The 22,616-nt window shown below is 43.1% G+C and overlaps 2 protein-coding genes across 3 annotated transcripts in view; one reads left to right on the top strand and one right to left on the bottom strand.

The window, feature by feature from the left end:
• The window catches only part of ARSH (arylsulfatase family member H), a 34,362-nt gene that overhangs the window by 7,281 nt on the left and 4,465 nt on the right, over nt 1-22,616 (bottom strand). Inside the window, exons 2-7 of the mRNA XM_045995042.1 lie at nt 12,564-12,605; nt 10,909-11,058; nt 8,786-8,907; nt 6,875-7,000; nt 5,860-6,283; nt 4,520-4,656 (exon numbers count right to left, since the gene is read on the bottom strand). Of these exons, the coding sequence (XP_045850998.1) occupies nt 4,520-4,656; nt 5,860-6,283; nt 6,875-7,000; nt 8,786-8,907; nt 10,909-11,058; nt 12,564-12,605 (1,001 nt within the window). The remainder of the gene's footprint in view (nt 1-4,519; nt 4,657-5,859; nt 6,284-6,874; nt 7,001-8,785; nt 8,908-10,908; nt 11,059-12,563; nt 12,606-22,616) is intronic.
• ARSL (arylsulfatase L) overlaps nt 21,321-22,616 on the top strand; it is a 20,123-nt gene continuing 18,827 nt past the window's right edge. For both annotated transcript variants that reach the window (XM_045995045.1, XM_045995043.1), the window contains exon 1: nt 21,321-21,456. The gene's annotated coding sequence lies outside the window, so the exon portion shown is untranslated. The remainder of the gene's footprint in view (nt 21,457-22,616) is intronic.

Raw genomic sequence — 22,616 nt, 5'->3', positions numbered from 1 at the left:
GGGAGGAAACAAGAAACTCTCACCTTTCACCATGGACCTCTGTCAGTGCATGATGTCATTATTAGGCATGTGTTAGCGTAACGGTATAATTAAGGGTTATTTTATGGTATAGGCTATCGTAATAGACAATAAATGGTGATTCTGTACTCTAACATATGTAATATATTTAACTATACTATATAGTAGAGACATAAATATATACTATATGGCATAGAATACATATACTACAGAATGTACAATATTAAATTGAGCTTTAGATAGTTAAAATTAGTTATTGTATATTTTACATTATATAATATTTATATATGAATATTAAAGTATATATTCAGAATAAATACATAGCAAATAGTAAATATATGATATAAATTATCGAATATATTAATAAACACAATAATATTTAAAACATAATATATAAGATGTTTGAATGTTATATTTTAAATAATAAATTGTAACATAAAATATATACTATAATATTTGATAAATATATTATTTGTATGTAAACATATAAAATATAATTTATGTATTATGATCCTATATACTTCCTATATTTTGACTATTATATGGTAATATGTAATATATGATATACAAATATGTAATATATGATATGTAGGTAAAATGAAATATTTATAACTATAGAAGTTATAATTAATAATATCTTCAAATAATATATTAAGTATATAGATATATTTTATATATAAATATATATAAATAAGTATACAGAGATACATATAATCTATTATATAATATAAATAATCTATCAACATATGCATAATGCTTGATATTATATATTATATAATGGTATTATATAATGGTTACTTATTATATAACACTAATGCTATTTTATTCTGTAATATGTAATTTTATTATATAACATTTAATATATCATTTTAGTTTTAGTTTTAATTATTTTCTCACATAATTTTTTAAAGGTTTGATTTATTTATTTATTTGTTTATTTATTAATTTGTCTGTCAAATAAATAAATTTGTCTGTCAAATAAATAAATTATTTATTTAATAAATTATTTATTTATTTAAATATTTATTTATTTAATTTATTATTAAATTAAATTTAATTTAATTTAATTATTTATTTATTTATTATTTATTTATTTAAATATTTATTTATTTAAATAAATTATTTATTTATTTATTTGACAGACAGAGATCACAAGTAGGCAGAGAGGCAGGCAGAGAGAGAGAGGGAGGGAAGTAGGCTCCCCGCTGAGCAGAGAGCCAAATGCGGGGCTCGATCCCAGGACCCTGGGATCATGACCTGAGCCGAAGGCAGAGGCTTTAACCCACTGAGCCACCCAGGCTCCCCTTCTTACATAATATTTAAGAAATATAATACACATTATTATATAAATATGTAAATATAAGATATAATATATACTGCATGTAGGAAATATATATTATATAATGTATAAGAAAATACATTTATTTTACAAATTACATAATAATACATATACATATTATATACATCACGACGTATACCCATACAATATATTAGAAAGTATGAACTAGTATGTAGTATACAACAAGAGCATCACTCAGAATCCAAGTAACCATCACATATTAGGCCTGTCAGTTCAACGAAACTCACAAACACTAATAAAACAGCGAAGGTGCTTTAAAAACTGACATGTCCAGGAATAAATCCACAGGTTCATACCCTTGCCCTGGAGAGCATGAGCCCCGCCTCGTCAAGGAGGCAGTAACCCCATACCCCTCTGAAGGTTGCACCTGACCTGCAGGTTATTCTTCTCAAGCATCAGACTATAATGAGTCCTTCACTTCACTCCGCAAGCATCGTGTTGATGTATGGACTATCTCTGAAGGGGACAAAGGGTTTTTTGTTTTTCCCTTTAAATATTTATGTATTTATTTTTCCCTCTAAATATTACATTTATTTATTTGTCAGAGAGAGAGAGAGTGAGAGACAGCAGAAGCAGGGGGAGCCGCAGGGAAGGGAGAAGATGAGGGAGAAGCAGGCTCCCCACTGAGCAGGGCATGGGGCTCCAATCCCGGGACCGTGGAAACACTACCTGAGCCAAAGGCAGATGCTTAACATACGGAGCCACTCAGGCATCCTGGGAACAAAGGGCCTTTGAACAAAACAAATAGTAAGCTGATCTAGCCACATCTCGAGCTATGCTGATTTAATTTCCGATTCCAGCGGGACATTCACTCTGGGCTCTGTATCGTCACATCACAGTCCCACCAGCCAGTGTGACTCCCCCTGCCACAATCTCGCCCCATTCAAACATGGAAAGACAATGCGGCCAGCTGCAAAGAAAATGGGTTTGAGCAACAACTCCTTGAACTTTCTGTTTCCTTGTTTAAAAGTGACTTATTTTGGAAGCCACATTGGCCATTTTTTAGAAATGTTGCAGCTAGAAATTAACCTATTTTAAAGCCCAGATTTCCTAAGATTAAGATGATAATGGCTTTTTGGTAAGAGAATAATTTACATGTAAAATATCAGTTCTCATTCATTACAGCTGGCTATCATCTTTAGCATAAAGGTTATCTGTAACATATACCAAGTAAATAAAATACACACGAATCCTTTTATTTCTTGGAAATACATATACGTAAACTTATGTGTATGCAATGTGTAAATCATAGAAGCATGCGTGTACATGTATGTATGTACGGCAACATAATAGTCATAAAATCTTTTACAAGACAAAAATACAAAGAAAGAAGGCAAGAATCAAAAGTTGCTAAAATGTGGGGCACCTGGCTGGCTCAGTGGGTTAAAGCCTTCGGCTCAGGTCGTGATCCCAGGGTCCTGGGATTGAGCCCTACATAGGGTTCTCTGCTCACCAGGGAGCCTGCTTCCCCCTCTCTCTCTGCCTGCCTCTCTGCCTGCTTGTGATCTCTGTCTGTCAAATAAATAAATAAAATCTTTTTTAAAAAAGCTGCTAAAATATGTTTTTAAAGTACAAATTCTCTCAAATTGGGGATTTAAAATATTCCTGGACACTTGGAGCCTGCAGGAGATCTGTTTGGCATGTCATTCTTTCTGAGGGCCCCAATGTTACTGCTTCTTCTTGAGAAAGTTATTAACTTAGGAAATGATCTTAAGTTTAATCATCATATTGCCAACTAGAGAACACACACACACACACACACACACACACACACACACACACACGACGCCTCTCTGATTTTTGATCCGCGTCTGGTTTTGATAGAATTTTCATAAACCGTGTAAGGGAAGAAATGCAGTGTCTTGGGAGGACGTCATGCACAGAAATACCTACTTTTCATTTCTCCCATGTAAACGGGATTAGCCCAGGAATGCAATTAAAAGTGTTACTAAATGCAGTTAATACTACTTACAGAACACCTGTATATTTACACAGCGTACAGAATAAATGTAATTAGCTGCTTGTGGCAAACTCTGCATATAAAAAGGGAAAGAAAGTCTATTTGCATCAAACAGCTCTGTGACTCTACATATGAATGCACCAGAATGCCTGGTTTCCAAAGCAGATTAACCCAGACTGTAACAAACATCAAGGAAAAGAAATCATAATCTTACAACTTCACTGAAGTTACAATGTTAGAAATGTTTTTACTGTAGCGGGTTTCAATGTTTGTATCTGCCAGGGAAATAAAAAAAAAACATACATATTGTAGCATGCACATACACCATATAAACAGTATATGTATACCTATATGAGCATTAATATTTAACGTGCATGGATACATTTTAAATATTAACTTAAGTCAATCATATGCTTAATTGATTTAATATTAATAGATATGAAATGCATGTATATATATACCTAGGATATATAAAAGTAACATTATATTTAAGAAACTTTAAAAATGTTCAATTCTTTGAATATTAGAATTCTATGAATATGAATTCATAGAATTCATATCCTATGAATATTAGAAGTCTAGATGGTTCTGCAGAGAACACTTTCCAAAAAGTAGCAGAAAAAAATAATCTTCCTAACACTTTTTGAGATGAAGAAATACTCCATCCTGCGCAATTGATGGAAAAGGCTATTTGGAAATCACGATTTATTGTTTTACTGATATGCATATGCTCTCCTCTCCCCCAACCCCCACATCCTCATTTATGACCCTTTGTGTTTATTTCCACATTGACCCTTATGACTTTGAATCAAATGACTTCAGTTAAGGTAAATTCCCTCCACATTTCTAAGCCTTTCCCGTAAAAATGAGCTAAGGAGAAAAGCACATTTCCTTTCCTATCCATCAGAATGATGGGGAAGGGCAGTCTCCTTTACCGTGTTGAACAGTTTTATTTAAAAGATGGGAAAATCCCATATTTATAATTGCAACTGTTTTCATGTGGGGAATACTCACGGATTTTCCTGCACCGACAGCCAGACTTTGATTCAGTTCCTGGGAACGAATATTCACCGAGTGCCCAAGATCCACAAGGGGCTGTCCGTTGTTTGAGGCAATCAGTATGCATTCACTTTCTCTAGCCCAGGCATCAGATACCTAAGATTGTTTTTCTGGACACTTACCCACCATCCAATCCATTTCTTCGACATTATCCCCATAAAGTCCATATTTACTGTGCCCCACAAACTTCTCTTTGGTGATCAGTGGAGTATGGACATGTAGGAAGGACACGAAGAGGAGGAAGGGGCTGCGTTTATACCTAAGGGTTGGAACGTGAACTAAGTTATTGTCACCAACAGAGGCGTTTTCTCCAGGAGTAGGATTCCACATCAGCTGAAAGATCTCACAACAGTTGATAGAGGTTGTTTATGTCCCTACATGACCAATACCTCTCACAAGATTAGCAAATAGCACAGCAGGACGTCCACGGAGAGGCCATGAGTAGGAATAAAGAATATTGGGACGTTTGCATTAGCAACAAAATAGTGAGTGCCATCTGTCTTCTGAAGAAAGACTTCTTCATTCCTTTCTCCTCCTCCTCTTCTGTGCTGTCTGGGACATAAATGTGATGGCTGGAACTTTGGCATTAACTTTGGGCTATGAGGCTGTTTATGCAGAATCACAGGTAGCCAGATAGATGGAGCTAAGGTGCTCATACATCTTGTTTGTTGTGTTCTGCAGTTCAATATCCAATGGGGCCACTTAAGACGACTCCTTCACACACTTTTACAACTGGGCATTACAAAGGGGGAAGGTCATAGAGATTGGGTGTGTTCTGTCACAGACAGCCAGGGGAGTGACAACCAGAGCTGAGTGACGACATTGTGACCACTGTGTTAGAACAAAGACTCAAAGCGTATGAGTGGATGGGATCCCACTGTTGGATACATTAACCCCACAGGGTTATACCTTTTCCTCTTCCATCCACTCCCCTGAACTCCATACACACCAGCTCAAAGAGCATCCACACCCACAACTCAATCTGCTTCTGGCTAGTAACCTAGAAGGGAGCCGACATGCAAAGATGGGAGATAATTACCTTCATGCCCATGTGGTTTGTATTGAACACATAAAACTTCAAATTAGGTATCTATACATAAAATCACTCCTCATCATTCATGCACACAGAAAGATTTTCCAGCTGCTTCTAAAGCACACCAAATCAACATTAGTCCCAAAGGTTGAATCCATTTAGATCCCAATCCATATTGAAGCTATATGGACCAAAGTATAGGGATTCCAGTGTTGATAAAAAAGAGTGAGCAAGATATATTTCTTTACCCTTTCAGTGTTTATAATTTGCAGGAAATTTAATGCTCAGTTTTATTCTCAGGAGAGATTCTAGTATATGAAAATATCACACACAGATACACGAAGGTCCGTAACCCCAAGATGAACCCAACTTCTCCAAAATGCAAACAAAGTTCCCATGCATGGAACTGGACCACAAAGGACTCCATACCTGTCGATAAAGGCAAGAGCCTCCTTGAGCATGAGGGAACCCACTCTGTCCTCCCGCATTGGCTGCTGGATGATTTCGTGGTTTCTCATAAGAATGCAGTTCCAACGTCGCGTAAACCCGTAACTGGAGTACCAGACAATGAAAAAGAGAAAGGCAAGAAGAGTGAAGGTGACGATGACCTTCCACGGAACGGAGAACCAGTGGGCAAACTTGGGGATAAGCAGCAGGAGGGGGACCAGACTGAGCACCGCCGTGGAGATCCAGAGTTTGACCCGTAGCCAGCGGTGAAGCTCTGCGGTCTGGGACGTCTGACAGTCGTTGAGGAGGCCAAAGGGTAACCCGTAGAAGTAGTCGAACCCATGGTTAAGAGGGTGGTAACAGTGATCGTCCCGAGAGGCACAACTCAAACCCAGGTGCCACTTGCCTGTGGGAAAAACAAAATGGCAGCCGACACGTCCACCTGTTTCCAGAACATGGGTTTTGCTTAGCAAAACCTAAGTATGACTTGCACTGTCTTGCCATGGGGGCATCTTCTTGATACCCCAATCACTGTCCTGAGGATGCTCAAAAGGTTGTCATAATTGTCACCAACACTGCTTTCTCTACAACCTGCATCTTTCCAACTCAAACAGGACAGTAGAGACCCCTTTGCTCGCTGCTCTCTCTCACTCTAAAATAAGTAAATCTTTAAAAAATAAATAAAAACGCATTCACTTCTCTGCTGGTAATGATGTTATGAAAGCATTAAATCCCCTGTCCTGCCCCCCTACAGAATATTCCATTTTGGTGATAACGATGGACAAGCCCATTTGCTTTGGGTTCCCATGATTCTTCTCATACTCTGCTCAATATACCAAAGGTCCCAGAGAAATGACATTGAATCCCTGCCCCACGTGTCTCCTTTCAACAAGAGGGCAGCTGGCATGGGTCCAGCTGACATCCCAGGAAGGCTAAATCCCAGTATAAAGGGGAAGTGCATGAACATGCTTCCGAGTTCAGAGTCCTCGGGCCATACCTATGAGCCCAGTGCGGTAGCCGCGATGCTGCAGCAACTTGGCAAAGGTCGTCTCATTGGTGGGCAGACCGCCTGAGCCTCCAAGCCAGGTGAGCCCTCGGTTCAGGTTGAAGGGAGATGCCATTCCTGAAGTCAGAGAAGGAGGCACCCCGTGAGTCCCACAGTCCCTCTTTGACGACCCTCACAACAAACTCCGGGATTCATCCTGCTCTCCTTGAAACGTTTTCTACTGAGCCTCCACCATTCTGTTCTTTCGAGAATGTTCCCTTACTTTTTTGTTTCTACTTAGCTCGTCCTCACATCTGTCAAAGGCATGTGCTCCATGTGGATCCGGGTCACCAACTCACACACGATACCAGGTCACGCTGGAATTTCATATGAACAATGAATGGATTCTTAGTATAAGCACCACATGTTGCATGGGGTATACTTATACTAAAAATCTAGTCATCGACGATTCAAAATTCAAATGTAACTGTGTATGTGACTCTGAATGATATCTTTGGACCTCAGTTGTGACCTTTGATGCCATCTCTCTACCTGGTGAGAAACCTGCATCTCCTCCAGACCCTCCTTTGAAGTTGAAGTCCTATCTAGATGTCTCTATACTTAGGAACCCAAATCACAATATGACCAACACAGAGTCCGTGGTCATCGTACTTCAAACCTGCTTCAACAAAGGATGTCATAATCCCCCCAGCCACCCAATGCACGAATCCCTTTGGGATCCTCCCGCTCACTCAGCATCACCTCCTCTGTCCAATCCCACGTCAAGTCCAGATAACTCTACCCCAGTAAACAGTTCGAATAGTTATCTCCCACACCATAGCTTTTGAGCAGAGATTCAGCTGGTCTGTGCTTGGATGTCCACCAGCCAAATGCTGTCCACCATCCCACGACCTTCTGAAGAACCCTTCTAACCCATTTCCGTCCCATAGTCAAACCTCATTACTGCCCGTCCCTCACCTTCTCTTGAAATCTAAATCTGGGGTAGAGCTTACACTATGTTTGCTAATCTGAGACAACTGATTATTGCTGTGGCTGCCTCAGTGACCTCTTGCATTCATGCCTGACTGCATTGCCTGTGCATGCCCCTTTCTCTTATGAGCACACCCTCCCTCCTAACTCCTCACATTTCAAGCAACATCATCCAGGAGGACTTTCCTGGAATGCTGGAGGGGCCCCTGTGAGCTTCCTGTGCTCACTGAACTATTCCTTGCATCTTGACCACTGGAACATTTGTGCCTTGAGGTGCTTATGTCCTACTGATGTTACAACCAACAAGAATAAACCTATACATGAAAGGCATCACACAAACATGCACAATCAATTAAAAAAATCAAAATATGTTAAAATAGCATTGTGATCCTATCTGCTTCTCCTTTTTCCGTTCTCAGCAGAAATAAGTACACTAAAAAGGATGCCTTCTGCCAAATCCTAAAAAACAAAAGCCTATTTAACACTTTCAAGAAAAGTGGTTACATCTTTTAATTGATTATAAATATATGTATGGATGTTAGTGTGTGTATAAAAATTTGATGGAGCAGAACTTTGATCTCATCTTCCTGCATGAGGAGAAACCCAAGTCTCCCCCAGACCCTCCTCTGAGTTTGAGGTCCTATGTAGGCATCTCTATACTTGGGTAGAAACTTAGAAACTTAAGGATTGGGAATATTGATAACTTCTACATCATAAAATGTTGAAAATGCTGCAGCTGAGTATAAAAATTGATATTTGTAATGTTGATTCTACACTGTCATGTTGTGTGTGTGTGTGTGTGTGTGTGTGTGTGTGTGTGTGTGTGAGACAGAGAATATGTATGAGGCTCCTTCTTTTCCTTGTTCTTCCCAAGACCTAGGAGAAGAAAGCATGGCATAAAGACAGCATTGTCCTCACATTGCCCTGCCCCACCTGATCGGATGGGGTACCGGCCAGTCACAAAGGCAGCCCGACTCGGGGTGCATACGGAGGCAGCTGCCAGGTGCTGGGTGAGCCTCACGCCCTCGCTTGCCAGGCGGTCAATATTCGGTGTTCTGCAGACAGAGGGAGGATTCAGCACGTGGGTCTTTAATTCTCAATGAGACAAAGAACATTCAAAGCCATCCTGTTTTGAGTCCAGTGGACTATCTTTCCAATAGACCTGAAACACATGCCTCTTAAAGGTCAGTCCATCGACCTGTTCGCATGCCTCCCCGACGGCCCCAAGGAGATGGAAAGCAGACTTTAAAAGCAATGTATCTTCAGGCAAAACAATTGAAGACTAATCAAGGTCCGCGGGTATAATTAAACCATAACCAGTCTGAGCTCATAGGCGTTTCAACGCTAATGTTAGTCCATTTGCTCATAATATATTCCTGAAGTGAACTTGGTGACTTCGGTTACCTAAAATTTTACTGTATTTCTGGTAGTAAAAATGTATCTTTCTTTTTAATAACCAAATGGGGACATTTGGGGGTTTAATTTACTGTCCACATTGCTCGTCAGCTAAGGTGTCCCCGATCTTAACAACACGTGAATCACATCCTAGTCTCACAAGCCCTCAGCAGGGTGATAGAGGACAGAGTTGTACACTCCCCAACATTCTCAGTATCTGAGTCAGGGAGACCCTGTGCAGCCCGATGTCGGGTGCAGGTGCACTCAGTGTCTGGTTGAGAGTGACAGTCCCAGATTCTCAAGCGATGTCTCCTGCCCGACCCATCTCTTGCTTGCGGAAGTTAAACAGGGAAACACGTGTGCTCATGTAGACCTTCAGTGCCTTTAAGAAGATCCACTCCTTTCCAAGTCCAAAGATATACTTAAAATATAGGACTATTCCATGAGCCACATTCCAAGCAGAAAGGGCAGTATTTAACTCCAGACTAAGAGTTATGTGTATTTGCACATGAATAAGATTTGTCTGGAGCTGGGGGGCAAGGGGCATTCAGCAGAAGGATCATGGTCACTGAAGGCTTTGAAAAAAATTCAGGGAAGACCCTGAGAAGCTTTCATGCCATTCGTCTCTGCCATGGGATAGTATCCAAAACAGACAGAAAGGAAGGAATGACACGCGTTACCACGTCGTTGAAAACACGATGCTCGGTGAAAGAAACCGCACACAAAAGGGTACATAATGTGTATTATGTGCTGAATGGTGGTCCCCAAAATTCATAAGTAGGAGTCCGATCCCTCAAGGCCTCTGAATGGGACCGTTTCTGGAGTTGGGGGTCGCTAATGAGGAAAAGGAGTTAAAACCGAACTCAGAGGTGTGTCCTCATGCAGCAGGAGTAGGGTCCTTAGAAGAAGAGGAGATGAGGACACACACAGAGGGACGGCCACTTAAGGACACAGGGAGAAGATGAGCTCTACAAACCAGGGAGAGGGGCTTCAGAAGGAAGTGGCCTCAGCCCTGCCTGGATCTCAGCCTCCCAGCCTCATCCCTGCCTGGATCTCAGCCTCCCAGCCTCATCCCTGCCTGGATCTCACACTCCCAGCCTCATCCCTGCCTGGATCTCACACTCCCAGCCTCATCCCTGCCTGGATCTCAGCCTCCCAGCCTCATCCCTGCCTGGATCTCACACTCCCAGCCTCATCCCTGCCTGGATCTCACACTCCCAACTCCAGGACCAGGAGGGAATCCATGTTACTGGAATGAGCCAATCCCAAGCGACACAGCACATTGGTGATTGCTAGGAACTGAGGGCTGAGGGGTAGAGGCAACTGGTACTAGGTGTGGGGTTGCCTTTGGGGGGCCAAACAGAAGTTCTGGAAGCAGACAGAGGGCATGGCATGGCTGTACCACCCTGTGCATGGGCTCTGCCCCCGGAACGGTGCCCTTTCCGTGCTATACAGAGGAGCTGCCGTGTTAGGGGAATCTCACCTCAAAAGCAGGACAGCAGCCACCAGACCAGGGAGAGCAGGATGCATAGTCTGAGCTCTGCTTTTCCTGGTGCCGACGGATGGTCAAGACCGGCCACCCCCGAGCTAGGGCCCAGCTACTCCCCAAGGCCCCGGGGCACACCCCTCCCTCCACAGTGGGGCAGGGGCGGCTTCCTTACCTCACCGTGTTATTACCGTAGCAGCAAATGTCCCCCACCCCAAGGTCATCAGCCATCAGCAGCACAATGTTGGGCCTGGAGTTCCTCGTGGTAAAGGCCGCACTCAGACCCCCCATCCAGCAGCACAGGCAGACCGCCAGCCAGCCGGTCCTGGAAGCATTTGGGGACGTTGACAAACACAGCAATACACACGGTCAATCCGGACCAGCCTTATGGGCAGCTGAGAAGGCGCCACCATGCTGTTTCTTACCGATGCCCACTACACAGTACCCCTGGCCTACCTTTCTCAGAAACCAGTATTTATTTTATTTTACGCCTTTATTCTTTATTTATTTTTAAGGATTTTATTTATTTATTTGAGGCAGAGAAAGAGACAGAACACAGAAAGGAAGAGAAGTAGAGGGAGAGGGAGAAGCAGATTTCCTGTGGAGCAGGGAACCCGATGCGGGACTCAATCCCAGGACCCCAAGATCATGACCTGAGCCGAAGGCAGATGCTAAACTGACTGAGCCACGCAGGCGCCCCCAGAATGTTTATTTAAAATCCTATTCTATGTTCACATAGTATAACATACAAATTAATTTTCTATGCCTGGTGATATTTAAATCCTTATAACTTCCCCAACCGTTTCATGATATGAGACCCTTAAATACTGTTTAAACCTGAGTGGGAGGCCTCATAATCTGATTTATTTGAATACATAGGTAAACAAAGTAGAAAATCAGGAGCAAATCGCTAGCGAGTGTGGCTTTTGTGTTTTTTTTTTTCTTTTGATGCTCAGTGGTAATTTTTAATACCTTAAAATATACATTTAAAATAACATTGAGAATTCTTTTAACGTCTGAAAAAGGAAAATTGGCATACTTGCATATGCTCCTAAGTGTTAGGCTGTAGACTCATGCATTTGTAACTATTAAATGCTATCATACGCGCCAAAAAGTATTTGAACAAAATCGCTCCCAGTTGAGGACCATTCTCTCATGCAGGAAAGTGGTTCCAAAATCCCAAATTCCAACCCATCCATTCCATTCCAAGCCCCTCTCACTCTACCTCAAAAAAATGCATCTTAAATCCATTTGCATGCATCCACCTACAAGCCCCATCATGGCAAGCCAACTAACTCAAAGCGTATCTCATTTGGACCCCTCAAAACTCTCCCAAATGACCTGGCCCGTCCCATTTTTGCCACTTGAGTGCCCTCCAAAATGCAGCCAACCTGAGCAACCCTATACTATGAATCTGGTTGCAATGCTCCCCCACCAAGTCCAATGGCTTCCCATTGCGCTATGATTGGCAAGCCACACCAGGTGGTGTTCTATGCTGTTCCATCATACTTTCCTGCACTACCCACCCCCCAGCCTTGGCTCATCCATGGGCATCCTTAAAATCCCTACAACGATCCATGACTTTGGACCTTCGGCAACCCCATTAATTTGCATACATGCCATCACTCGTAAGGTAAGCATCGTTTCCTCAAAAAAGGCATCCTGTGGGACGTCAGCAACCCACAGTCCCTGGCACACCCCTCATTATCTGTAGCAGGTGCAGGGCTGATGCAGTTGACCAAACATCAGCCCGGGTGAGGAACACGGGATGGAGAACCCTTCTGTCTGGGATACAGAGAAAAAGGATGGTTTACGAAGTCACCTACTCACCAGTTAGAGAAAGGCTGCTTCATGACTCTGTGTGCTGCTCCCCTAGGGAAGAAAAAGAAAAAAAAAACAAGAGCCTTAGAGCTGACATTTGTCTCATAGCCAGGCGGTCGATCCAGAGGAATAAAGAACCTGTTCATGTGGTCAACCTCTCAATCAGTCCTTCACAGCTCATTTGCAAAGCAGTCATGTTCGTCCAGACAGAATCTGACAAAGAACACCACCCAGTTATTTCTGGGTAGATGTCACGGCAGATTTCCAACACATGATGTGAATCTGACAACAAAAACCCTTCATGGCAAGTCACTGACATACATCAGTCGTCGACGAATGGGCAGTCATTCCATAACTATGTGTACCAGGCATACGGTGTGTATGGTACACAGCTACAAGGAACATTTTCCTCCCCAATGTAGATAAGCAATGTCCACCTTAAAAAAAAAAAAAAAAAAACAGAGATGAACACCTTGGACGTATGGCGATGTTGGCCCAACTCTTTGAGTGCAAGAAGGCATGTTAGCAGCTATAATTATGATCCTTTTATAAGAGTCCAAAGAGTGGTAGAGTCCTGTGTTCTCCCCGCACAAGATCCCCAAATGGCTCCAAGTTGGTGATACTTGGTAGGCTGAGGAAACTTCCCACAAGGCAAATGGTATATAATAACGATTAATGACACCACCCTAGAGTTTATAGGGCTTTTCATCCCCAAGGCATCTCCAGTGTTCCCTTTGGATCCTTAAAATACCTCACCTTGCTTGCCTCAAAGGCTTTATGACACTTCTTTTGTTTTATGGGAGAGGGAGCTGGGGTCATAGAGCTTAGAACACTTTCACAGAGGCTGGTAAACTGCAGATGTGGCATTCAGAAGGTCTCTTCCTTATAATCGTGTGTGTGTGTGTGTGTGTGTGTGTGTGTGTGTGTGTGTGTCCAATTCCCTTGTCTTCCTCCAGGAAGACTCTTGGATGAGATGATTCTCCTGGGCCACTTGGTGAAGCTGACCCTCCCATTGCCTCTGCCCCACAGAACCCCCATCAATACTTGTGTATTCAACTTGTTGCCGTAATGACGTCCCCAAAATCCATACTCTAATGTTTCCTCTCTTCAGCCCCATTGCCTCGCACATTAGATGGCATTCCTGTAAATTTCCAGTAGTTTCCAAAATGCATTTCTAGTACATGCTCACTGAAGATACCGAGTATTTCCCAAGGTTGCATGAAAGATGCAAGAATGATGTTGTTGTTGTTTTTAATTTACCAATTGTAGCCATATCCACCTCATTTCCTAAGAACATATCTCTCCAACCCAAGATTGGTAAACTCACCACGGATGGTCCTAGTCACTGTGCAAAGTTCTTTCTAAAGAACTTTAGAAATAAAAGCTATTTATAAAATAGATGGAAATCAGTTATCACAGAGCTCCTACTGTCCCAAAGAATTATACATATCAAATCAAGAATAACGTGTTTACCCAGGAAGCTTCTCTACTCCATTCTGCACAACCCTTTTCTCCACTGCCTCCCCCCACACCCAGATTTTAACAGAGGAGTTTTTTTTTTTAAAGGTTTTATTTATTTATTTGACAGAGATCACAAGTAGGCAGAGAGGCAGGCAGAGAGAGAGAGGAAGGGAAGCAGGCTCCCTCCTGAGCAGAGAACCTGACGCAGGGCTCAATCCCAAGAACCTGAGATCATGACCTGAGACGAAGGCAGAGGCTTTAACCCACTGAGCCACCCAGGCATCCTAACAGAGGAGTTTTTTTAAAGGTGGGCAAACTGGTGATGTATATTTGGGCTTCTGGAGGTGTGTAAATGCATGAGACTTGTGTCATAGATCAATGTGGTTTTCCAAATTGATTTTATTTCCTAGCTATCTTTGAAGAGATGTTCAAAGTTATGGACCTAATAAAGACACACTGCTCAAAACCCTACTCTATAAGGTCATGTTATTAACTGAAAAGGCAGGTAATACATTAGCCAACAAAAGAATTACATCCTCAGATGGATAAAAATGCAAATGCAGATGTGTGTGGACTATATTCTTTCATAGGGAGAATGACAGTCAAAAATCAAGTCAAAATGAAACAAAACTCCAAAACCAGCACCCTTGGATGGTAGTGTGGACCTTCCAAAATGATGGGGGGGAAATGCAACTATGTGAGGTGACTGATGTGTTAGTTAGCCAGTTTTGGGTAATCACTTTGTAATACATATCAACAGCAAATCATCACATTGTATGTCTTAAATTTACCGTGTCCTGTGTCAATTCCATCTCAACAAAGCTGGGGGGAAAAAAGTCTTTAAAATTCCTCATTTTCATGTTTTCACCTTTAGAGGTTACCTCCCAATGACCCAGAAATAGCAAAACATATCAGTCATGGACACTTTAGTGAGAGAGAGATTATCAGGTAGTTACATGGAAGAAACTGGGGATGGTGCCTTATATGCAAATAGGATATTTCCAGATGTGATGAAATAAAGGATCTGGAGATGACACCATTGAGGATGAGGGTGGCCCTAAATCCAAGTAAGGTGTCCTTGTAAGAGACAGAAGAGGAGAGACAAACATAGAGAAGAAGCCATGTGAGGACACAGCCAGAGATGGGAAGGGTGTGGCCATAAACCCAGGGATGACTGGAGCCCCAGAAGCTGGAGGAGGCAGGAAGGACCCTCCCATAGAGGTTCGGGAGGGAGCACAGAGCTGCCCCACCTGGATCTCAGCAGCCCTTCCCCACCTGGATCTCAGACTCTGGTCTCCAGAACTGGGGGAGGTTACACTTATGTTGCTGTAAGCCCTCAGTCTGTGGTCATTTGTTACAGCAGCCCAGGAAACAAATACACTTTTAAGAAAGATTCTAAGAAAATTACCTGCACACTTGGCTGGTAAAAGTTTTGTGAGGGTATACTGCCACTAAATATTAATTTTTTAAGAAATCATAAGCAATGGCACACCATGGTGTGCCATTCTTCTCACTCCAGAGGCAGCAGGCAAAAGGGAGGGGTAAGGGTGTTGATTGCAACCTTGCTTTTCGACAGAATCAGGAGGAAGCCATCTGAAATCAAGCTGAAGAGGAAGGGATAAATATACTCATGGTGCAGAAATCTATGCTATCTCCTTTAAAGTAAGGAAGATGCACTCACTGATCTTTTGGGGCTCTTTGATGGTAAAGCTGTATAATTCTGGGAGGCATTCCTCAACCGCAGCTGAAATCAAAACAGTAATTACTTTTATGGGACCTTTCATCCAAGGACACCATGATGCTACCTGGATGTTATCTCCTCAAGCTTTGGAGGAAGGACAGTAATACTATGATTACTCCCACTCTTCTGTGGATCCAGGGGGCTCTAGGGGTTAGGGTATAGCTTAGGGCCAACTAATAAAGCCAAATGCAGCCTCTACACTAATTAAAACATTCTCCCTACTAATATTCACTAACAAAAATCTTCTAGGGGCGCCTGGGTGGCTCAGTGGATTGAGCCGCTGCCTTCGGCTCAGGTCATGATCTCAGGGTCCTGGGATCGAGCCCCGTGTCGGGCTCTCTGCTCCGCGGGGAGCCTGCTTCCTCCTCTCTCTCTGCCTGCTTCTCTGCCTACTTGTGATCTCTCTCTGTCAAATAAATAAATAAAATCTTAAAAAAAAAAAAATCTTCTAGCCACTGAGACCAGTCTCGGAAGTGCCTGTATGTTCTTCCAAAAAGTTCCTTCTTTCCCTTACACACCTGGAAAATCACGCAATTATAGAACGAAAGCCACAGTCGACTTACAGAGTGGACCCATGATGGTGGCTTGATGCCCAGCAGAGCACCGGCATGTTATCTTCATGGGGGTAATCCATGTGTAGGCGAGCGACTCAAGGACTTGATTGCAACCCAGGCAGAACTGGGCAAAATTCAGCCTGCCATACTTGAAATGGAGCAAAGTGTTGGTCATTATTTTCAACCAAGCATCTCCTTCCTTTCTTTGCTATGTGTTCAGAACCAACATCTACAGCTGGCCAGTCAAAGCAGCTAAAGCGGAGGAGATGCTTAAAGACAGAAATTCCCATCTGTGTTCTTAACAAGAGCAGAGAAGAGGCAGAGTTGGGAAATCAGTCAAATCCAGGTTGGGTTGTGTTCTCTCAGTTGTGGCACTGTGGGCATCTGGAGCTGAATGGTTCTCTGGGGTGGGACATCCTGGACACTGTCAGGTGAGGAGCAGCATCTCTGGTCTCCATAGACCACGTGCCAGGAGCACCCCCTCCCCAGAGACAACAACCCCAATTATTTCCACACATCGCCAAGTGTCCCCTGGGGCATGAAATCATCCTGTCTCCATGGTGAGCTCCGCTGAGTGGAGTGGAGCTCCACTCAGCTCTGCGGAACCAGTAGGAACTCATTCTTGGATGATTTCAAATGTTGTTTACTCATCACGCAAGATTCTGATTTTCTCATCCAGGTTGTTGATTTAGAATAGAATCTCTGTGATTCCCCCCCCCCCCCCTTAACTTAAATATATGAATAAAAATTGAATGTAGCAATTTTCTCCTTGCTTTATTTTAATAATTCCTGCTGGAAAGAATTTAATATGTTGACTTGTGGTTCTTCACTTAAGAGACTTCTAAAAAGATCCACATATCTCCCCAAACTTCCTCCAAATTGACTGATATTCAATGACTCTTTTTTTCAAAGATTTATTGAATATTTATTTATTAGAGAGCTCGAGAGAGAGCATGAGCAAGGAGGAGGGGTAGAGGCAGAGGGAGAAGGAGACTCCCCGTTGAGCAGGAAGCTGGACATAGGGCTCAATCACAGACCCTGAGATTGTGTCCTGAGTTGAAGGCAGATGCTTAACTGACTGAATCACCCAGGTGCCCCTATTCAATGACTCTTGCAACATCATTATTATAAAATATAAAAGAGAATACTCAACAGCATGAAAAAATTTAAATATCTGTTACTAAAAACATACTCTTTTTTCCTCCTAACAGTTCATATAAACCCACATTTTCTGCTGGATGAGATAAACCCATCTCTCCACTATATGATTTCCACTAGGAAAAAGTCCACTAGTAAAACATTAAATGACAACCATTATGAAGTAAATTCAGAGACCAGAATCCTGGTTTCTAAATCAGCAAAACTGTTATGCCCTGTGTCAGCTTGTGATTTTCAATATTTTGGTATTGACTGAGTCACTGTAATGGTATGAGCGCATTATCCCATTCAGGGATTATAACAGATAGCAGAAAGAAACAGAAGAAGAAGGAATGAAGGAAGGAAGGAGAAGAAGAGAAGAAGGAAGGGAGGAAGGAAGAGAGAAAAGCAGAGAGAGAGGAAGGAAGGAGGGAAAGAAAGAAGGAAGGAAGGAATATAGATTTTAAAGTAAACTTACTTGTATAGATTTTATGTCATTTTACAACCAAGCAAAGGTCACCCACCTCCATGACCTTTGATTAGCCCACTTACTTGTCTTCCTAGGAATAACATAAATACCCTTAAACACATAAAATCCACATTTTGCAAGTGTCTGCTCACAGGTGAATGGATAAATCAAGTCTGGACGTCCCAAATCCAATGGAGTACCACCCAGCAATCATGAGTCCACTATTGATAATACAGTCAACAACCTTGAGGCATCTCCAAATTGAGTATGCTGAGTGAGAAAAGCCACACAAAGCAGTATAGGATAATTCCTGATCCCATTTATATAAAATCCTAGAAAGCACAAGGGATATAGACTACAAGTAATCTATCCTCAACCCTCCATTTTCCACCTTGCTGAGCATTAAAAATTCAAGCACGCCGAACGGAAATTACATTAACTTCCCATATTTTCTATTGAATTACATGAACTTAACATATTTTACTTACTGGAAACAAGTTGTCTCTCCAGCTCTGGCATTTAGGGACACTGGTCCTGTGTATCCAGGCTCCTGTCACAGTTCCTAGTGACTGCACTCATTATTATAATTAAACGTTTATTAAGTACCATGGTGGGGGCACCGCTCAAGTCTGTCAATTATCTTTATAGGTAAGCATAACCTACCAGGACAGCTGGCACATACTTATTTAGCAAAGGGATATTTCATTGGAGCTCAACTGCCACCAAACACACATATATAATTAAGGGGACTTAATTAACTCAAATATGTTTTCTGCCAGGATAATTTAAAAATTAAAAGGTTAAAAAAATTCTCCACTGACTCCAGTTAGGTTTTCAAAACAGCAAAGGGATACATCGAGGTGCGTTCCTACATTGAGGTGCGTTTCCACATCTTAAACTCTATCTCAAACTTTCAAGAGTTGCTTCTGTCTTCCAGTCTAAATGTGTCTTATAAGTATTGCATCTTTAAGCCTCAACACAGAGCTCTGAGGAGGGTGACCATTGCTAGCTGCATTTGGTGGAGATCATGGCATGGAGACAGCCTGTATGCAAGATTCGGTGACACACTCCTACAGGAGTAGATGATAGGAGAAGTGCTTAGAAGGTAGATGGGTAGACAGGTAGATGATAGATGGGTGGACATATGGATGGATCGTTGGATAGATAGACATAGAAGGTACATATGATGGCTGGATGGATCGATCAATAGATGATAGATGGGTAGATGGATGGATGGTTGGATAGATAGACATAGATGGTAGATAGGATAGATGGATGGATGGATGGATGGATAGATGGATGGATGGCTGATAGATGGGTAGATATGATAGGTAGATGGAGGAAAAGATGATAGATGTATACATCAATAGATAGATGATGGGTAAAGAGATGATGGATGGATGGATAGATAGATGATAGATAAATGGATAGGTGGACAGGTGGATGGATGGATGGATGGATAAGTGATTGGGTGGATGGATGGATGGTTGAATGGATGGATGGATGGATGGATGGTTGGATGGTTGGATGGATGGTCGGATGGATGGACAGATAGATGATGGGTGAATGGATGGGTGGGTGGATAGACGAATGGATGGTTGGATAAATATATGATAGAGGGATAGATAGATGGTGGATGGGTGGGTGGAAAGGTGATAGATGGATGGGCGGGTAGATAGATGATATATGGGTGGATGGATGGAGAGATAGATTGATAGATATAGATGGTAGATATGATAGGTGGATGGATGGATGGATGGATGGATGGATGGATGGATGGATGGATGGATAGATGATAGATGGATGGATATAAGCATTGCCTCTATCATAGGATTTTCTCATTTTCTTGTACCCTTTATTACAGTCCTATTTTGTGTATGAAAATAGGGGTAGGTGTGCAAGGACAAGGAGAGACATTCACGTGAGAATTACTGTGAAAAAGACAGGCAGGTCATCATCCAGCAACACAGCTTCACCCAGGGCTCCATAATTTCTGGAGCTACAAGCAAGGAGCTCAGCCTTGCAAAGGAGGTCATCCTTCAAGGACATTCTAATCTTGGGATCTTCCAAGCCCTCACCATGCAGAGCAATCTCTGCAAACAGACCCTTTTCCATGGGGATCGTGTTTTGCCTTTAAGGCAATTCTGCAGTCTCCGTGTGATATCTGGGCTGGTGTTGAAGAATGTAAACTACGACTCCAGGAATTCACGAACACCCCATAGACACACAGTCCCATGTCCCCTTACAGCCCCCAAATGACTCAAAACCCAAAAACACAGTGACCTGGTTTCAGGGCAGCGGAAAAGTAGGTTTCTTGAGAAGCGCTAAACCCAGGCGGTGTACAGAGCACTTGAGGGATTTGTTCCTTCAGCTACAAAAAGAACCAGCAGCTCCCACGAGAAGGACCAGGAAGCTGTATGTCTCGGTCCAGAGCCTCCTTGTGCCACCGACCCTGCAGGACCTGGCTTCTCTTAGCTGACACTCAGGAAAAAACAACAGGAGTCCAGCTGTCTTCCTTCATCACCAACGTCCTTCTGCAGACCTGCCTTGGAGCAACCGTGAATCCCTACCAGAACAGCGCCTACCCGCCTTCCTTTGATTTGAGAAATCTGCAAAGAATTTTTGAAGCCGTGAACTTGTAAGATGGTTATCCGCCAAGCATGAGCCTCCAATCCCAACTCAGACAAGCGCGGGCCACAGAGAGCAAAACAAAAAACCGAACGCACAAAGGGCTTTGAGGATGGATCCTTGGATAGGATTCCGCCCCTGGAGAGAGTTCAGAAAAGTCTTATTTAGGAAAGTCTTTGGAAAGGATCAGGTTTGCATCGTGTGCTGCCTGAAACGTGCATCTTGCCGCCCGCGGAAGGAACGTGCTCCCTCGTGAATAGAAAAGAAACAAACAGACACATAAGGCCTAAAATCCAGAAGTTCCCAAATACAGTTATAGGGCTAGGGAGGGGCCAAGCTATTTGCATAGGACCGTGCTTGTTGATACAGGCCGTGGTGTGTTCTGTGCCCCCCCCCCTTTTTTTTAATTTATGAGGCAGAGGCCAGTGATGGGGAGGTAGGGAAGCCACAAAATTTGAGGACTGTCAAAGAGGCATTTTTGAAGGCAACGGCTTTCCCACTTTGGAGCACAGCCAGCCAATACCCCTCTGAGTTGAACAAAGGTCAGAAAGGTTTCCACCTCCCCGGGCATGAATGAGTCAGTGTTCCCAGCGTGAGTCCTCCCGGCTCCTTCTGGCACGGTTCCATTTTATAATGAAGAACAGAAGTTCTTCTGTAGAAACCGGGGACTACAGTAGCATCCGGACGCCGGCGACTGCCCTGTCCATTCTCTCTGGACAACCGAACTTGTTTCTGCCACCTCCCGGCTGTGGCTTTGAAGAGTGAATCAGTTCCGGACGCACATGCGTGCAGTGGACCGGGCAGGCCTGGGGACTCTCAGACTGTGAGTGCCGCCGGCCCCGCAAGGAGAGGCTGCTCCCTGACGTGCACAACCAGCCCTTCACCTCCAACCTCCAACCTCCAGCCATTCAGGTAAGCGGCTGTCCTGGGGCTCCCGGCAGGGTGGTCCCCGCCTGTCCAAGGGATGCTGGGCAGCTGTGCCAGAAGCACGCCGCGTTGCAGGGCACACCAAGTCCTCGGAGGCAGTCTCTAGCAATCTTGCAGAAGCGATTTTGCAAAAAGGAAAAAAAAAAAAAGAAGAAGAAGAAAAGCAAAAACATCAGGGACACGTTTCCAACCCCCTCTTCCCCGGGGTGATTTCAAAAAGCAATGCAGATCGGAATGAACTAGAAACATAATCCGGAGGCTGGGGAAATGGAACGAGCCTACGTTCCTACAGGTCTCAAAGCGCGGGGACTGGATGTGGGAGGAATCCTGGAGACGGGAAACTCGGCGAGTTTCCCGAACGGGGCTAAGGCAGAGTGGCAAAGGAAGGCGTGTTGCCCTGGGGCTACAGGACAGCCAGGGAGCAGGACTGCAGGCTCCCCCGCCTGGAAGGTGGTCAAACCCTACATTACGCCTCGCAGCCTGTTTTCTCTTATCTTTTTTTAAAAAACTGGGGTCCAAGTGACCGAAAACCTTGTTTAAGTTTGACGGATACAGCTTGTGCATTTGAGACATGCTGAAATTGCTTTGCGATTACGACACAGGTCCTAACAAACTTTTCCAGGACGTCACATATTTACCATTCCTTTTTTTTTTTTTTTTTTTTTTTTTTTGCTTTGAGAAAGATTAAGATCTGGTCTAGGGGCCACTTTGAGCGCCGTTGGCGATGAGCGCTATGTTGTGCATTGGGTTGCCAGAACTTAGCCCTATTCTGGTTGCAGGGTAGTCCCGTAACCCTACCTCACTTCTCCAACCCCCTCCAACCCAGCCCCCTGGAAGCCACCATGCTACTCTCTGCTTTCACTCCACTGTGTTTTCTTAAAGTTTTCTCTGCTCACAGGATGTCAATCTGAAGAAAAAAGTAGGCAGCGTTCCATAAACCGCTGAGTTCATTTCCAAAAATATATATATATACACACTTCCTCTATGTAACTAAATATGTTAGAACATATCATTTAGAAGCTAGACTCATATTTGGTGTAAGGAAACCTCATATGAGTTTTCAGTTGCCGTTGGCTCTCAGATGTAGACTGTCAACGGTAACCAGATATGACGGCCACAACCAGCCACCTTCCCCCAGAAAAGTC

The sequence above is a fragment of the Meles meles genome, chromosome X (genome assembly GCF_922984935.1).
Source record: "Meles meles chromosome X, mMelMel3.1 paternal haplotype, whole genome shotgun sequence".
Classification (NCBI taxonomy): Eukaryota; Metazoa; Chordata; class Mammalia; order Carnivora; family Mustelidae; genus Meles; species Meles meles.
The sequence above is the reverse complement of the archived record's forward strand: the minus strand, read 5'-3'. Positions and strand labels throughout refer to the sequence as shown.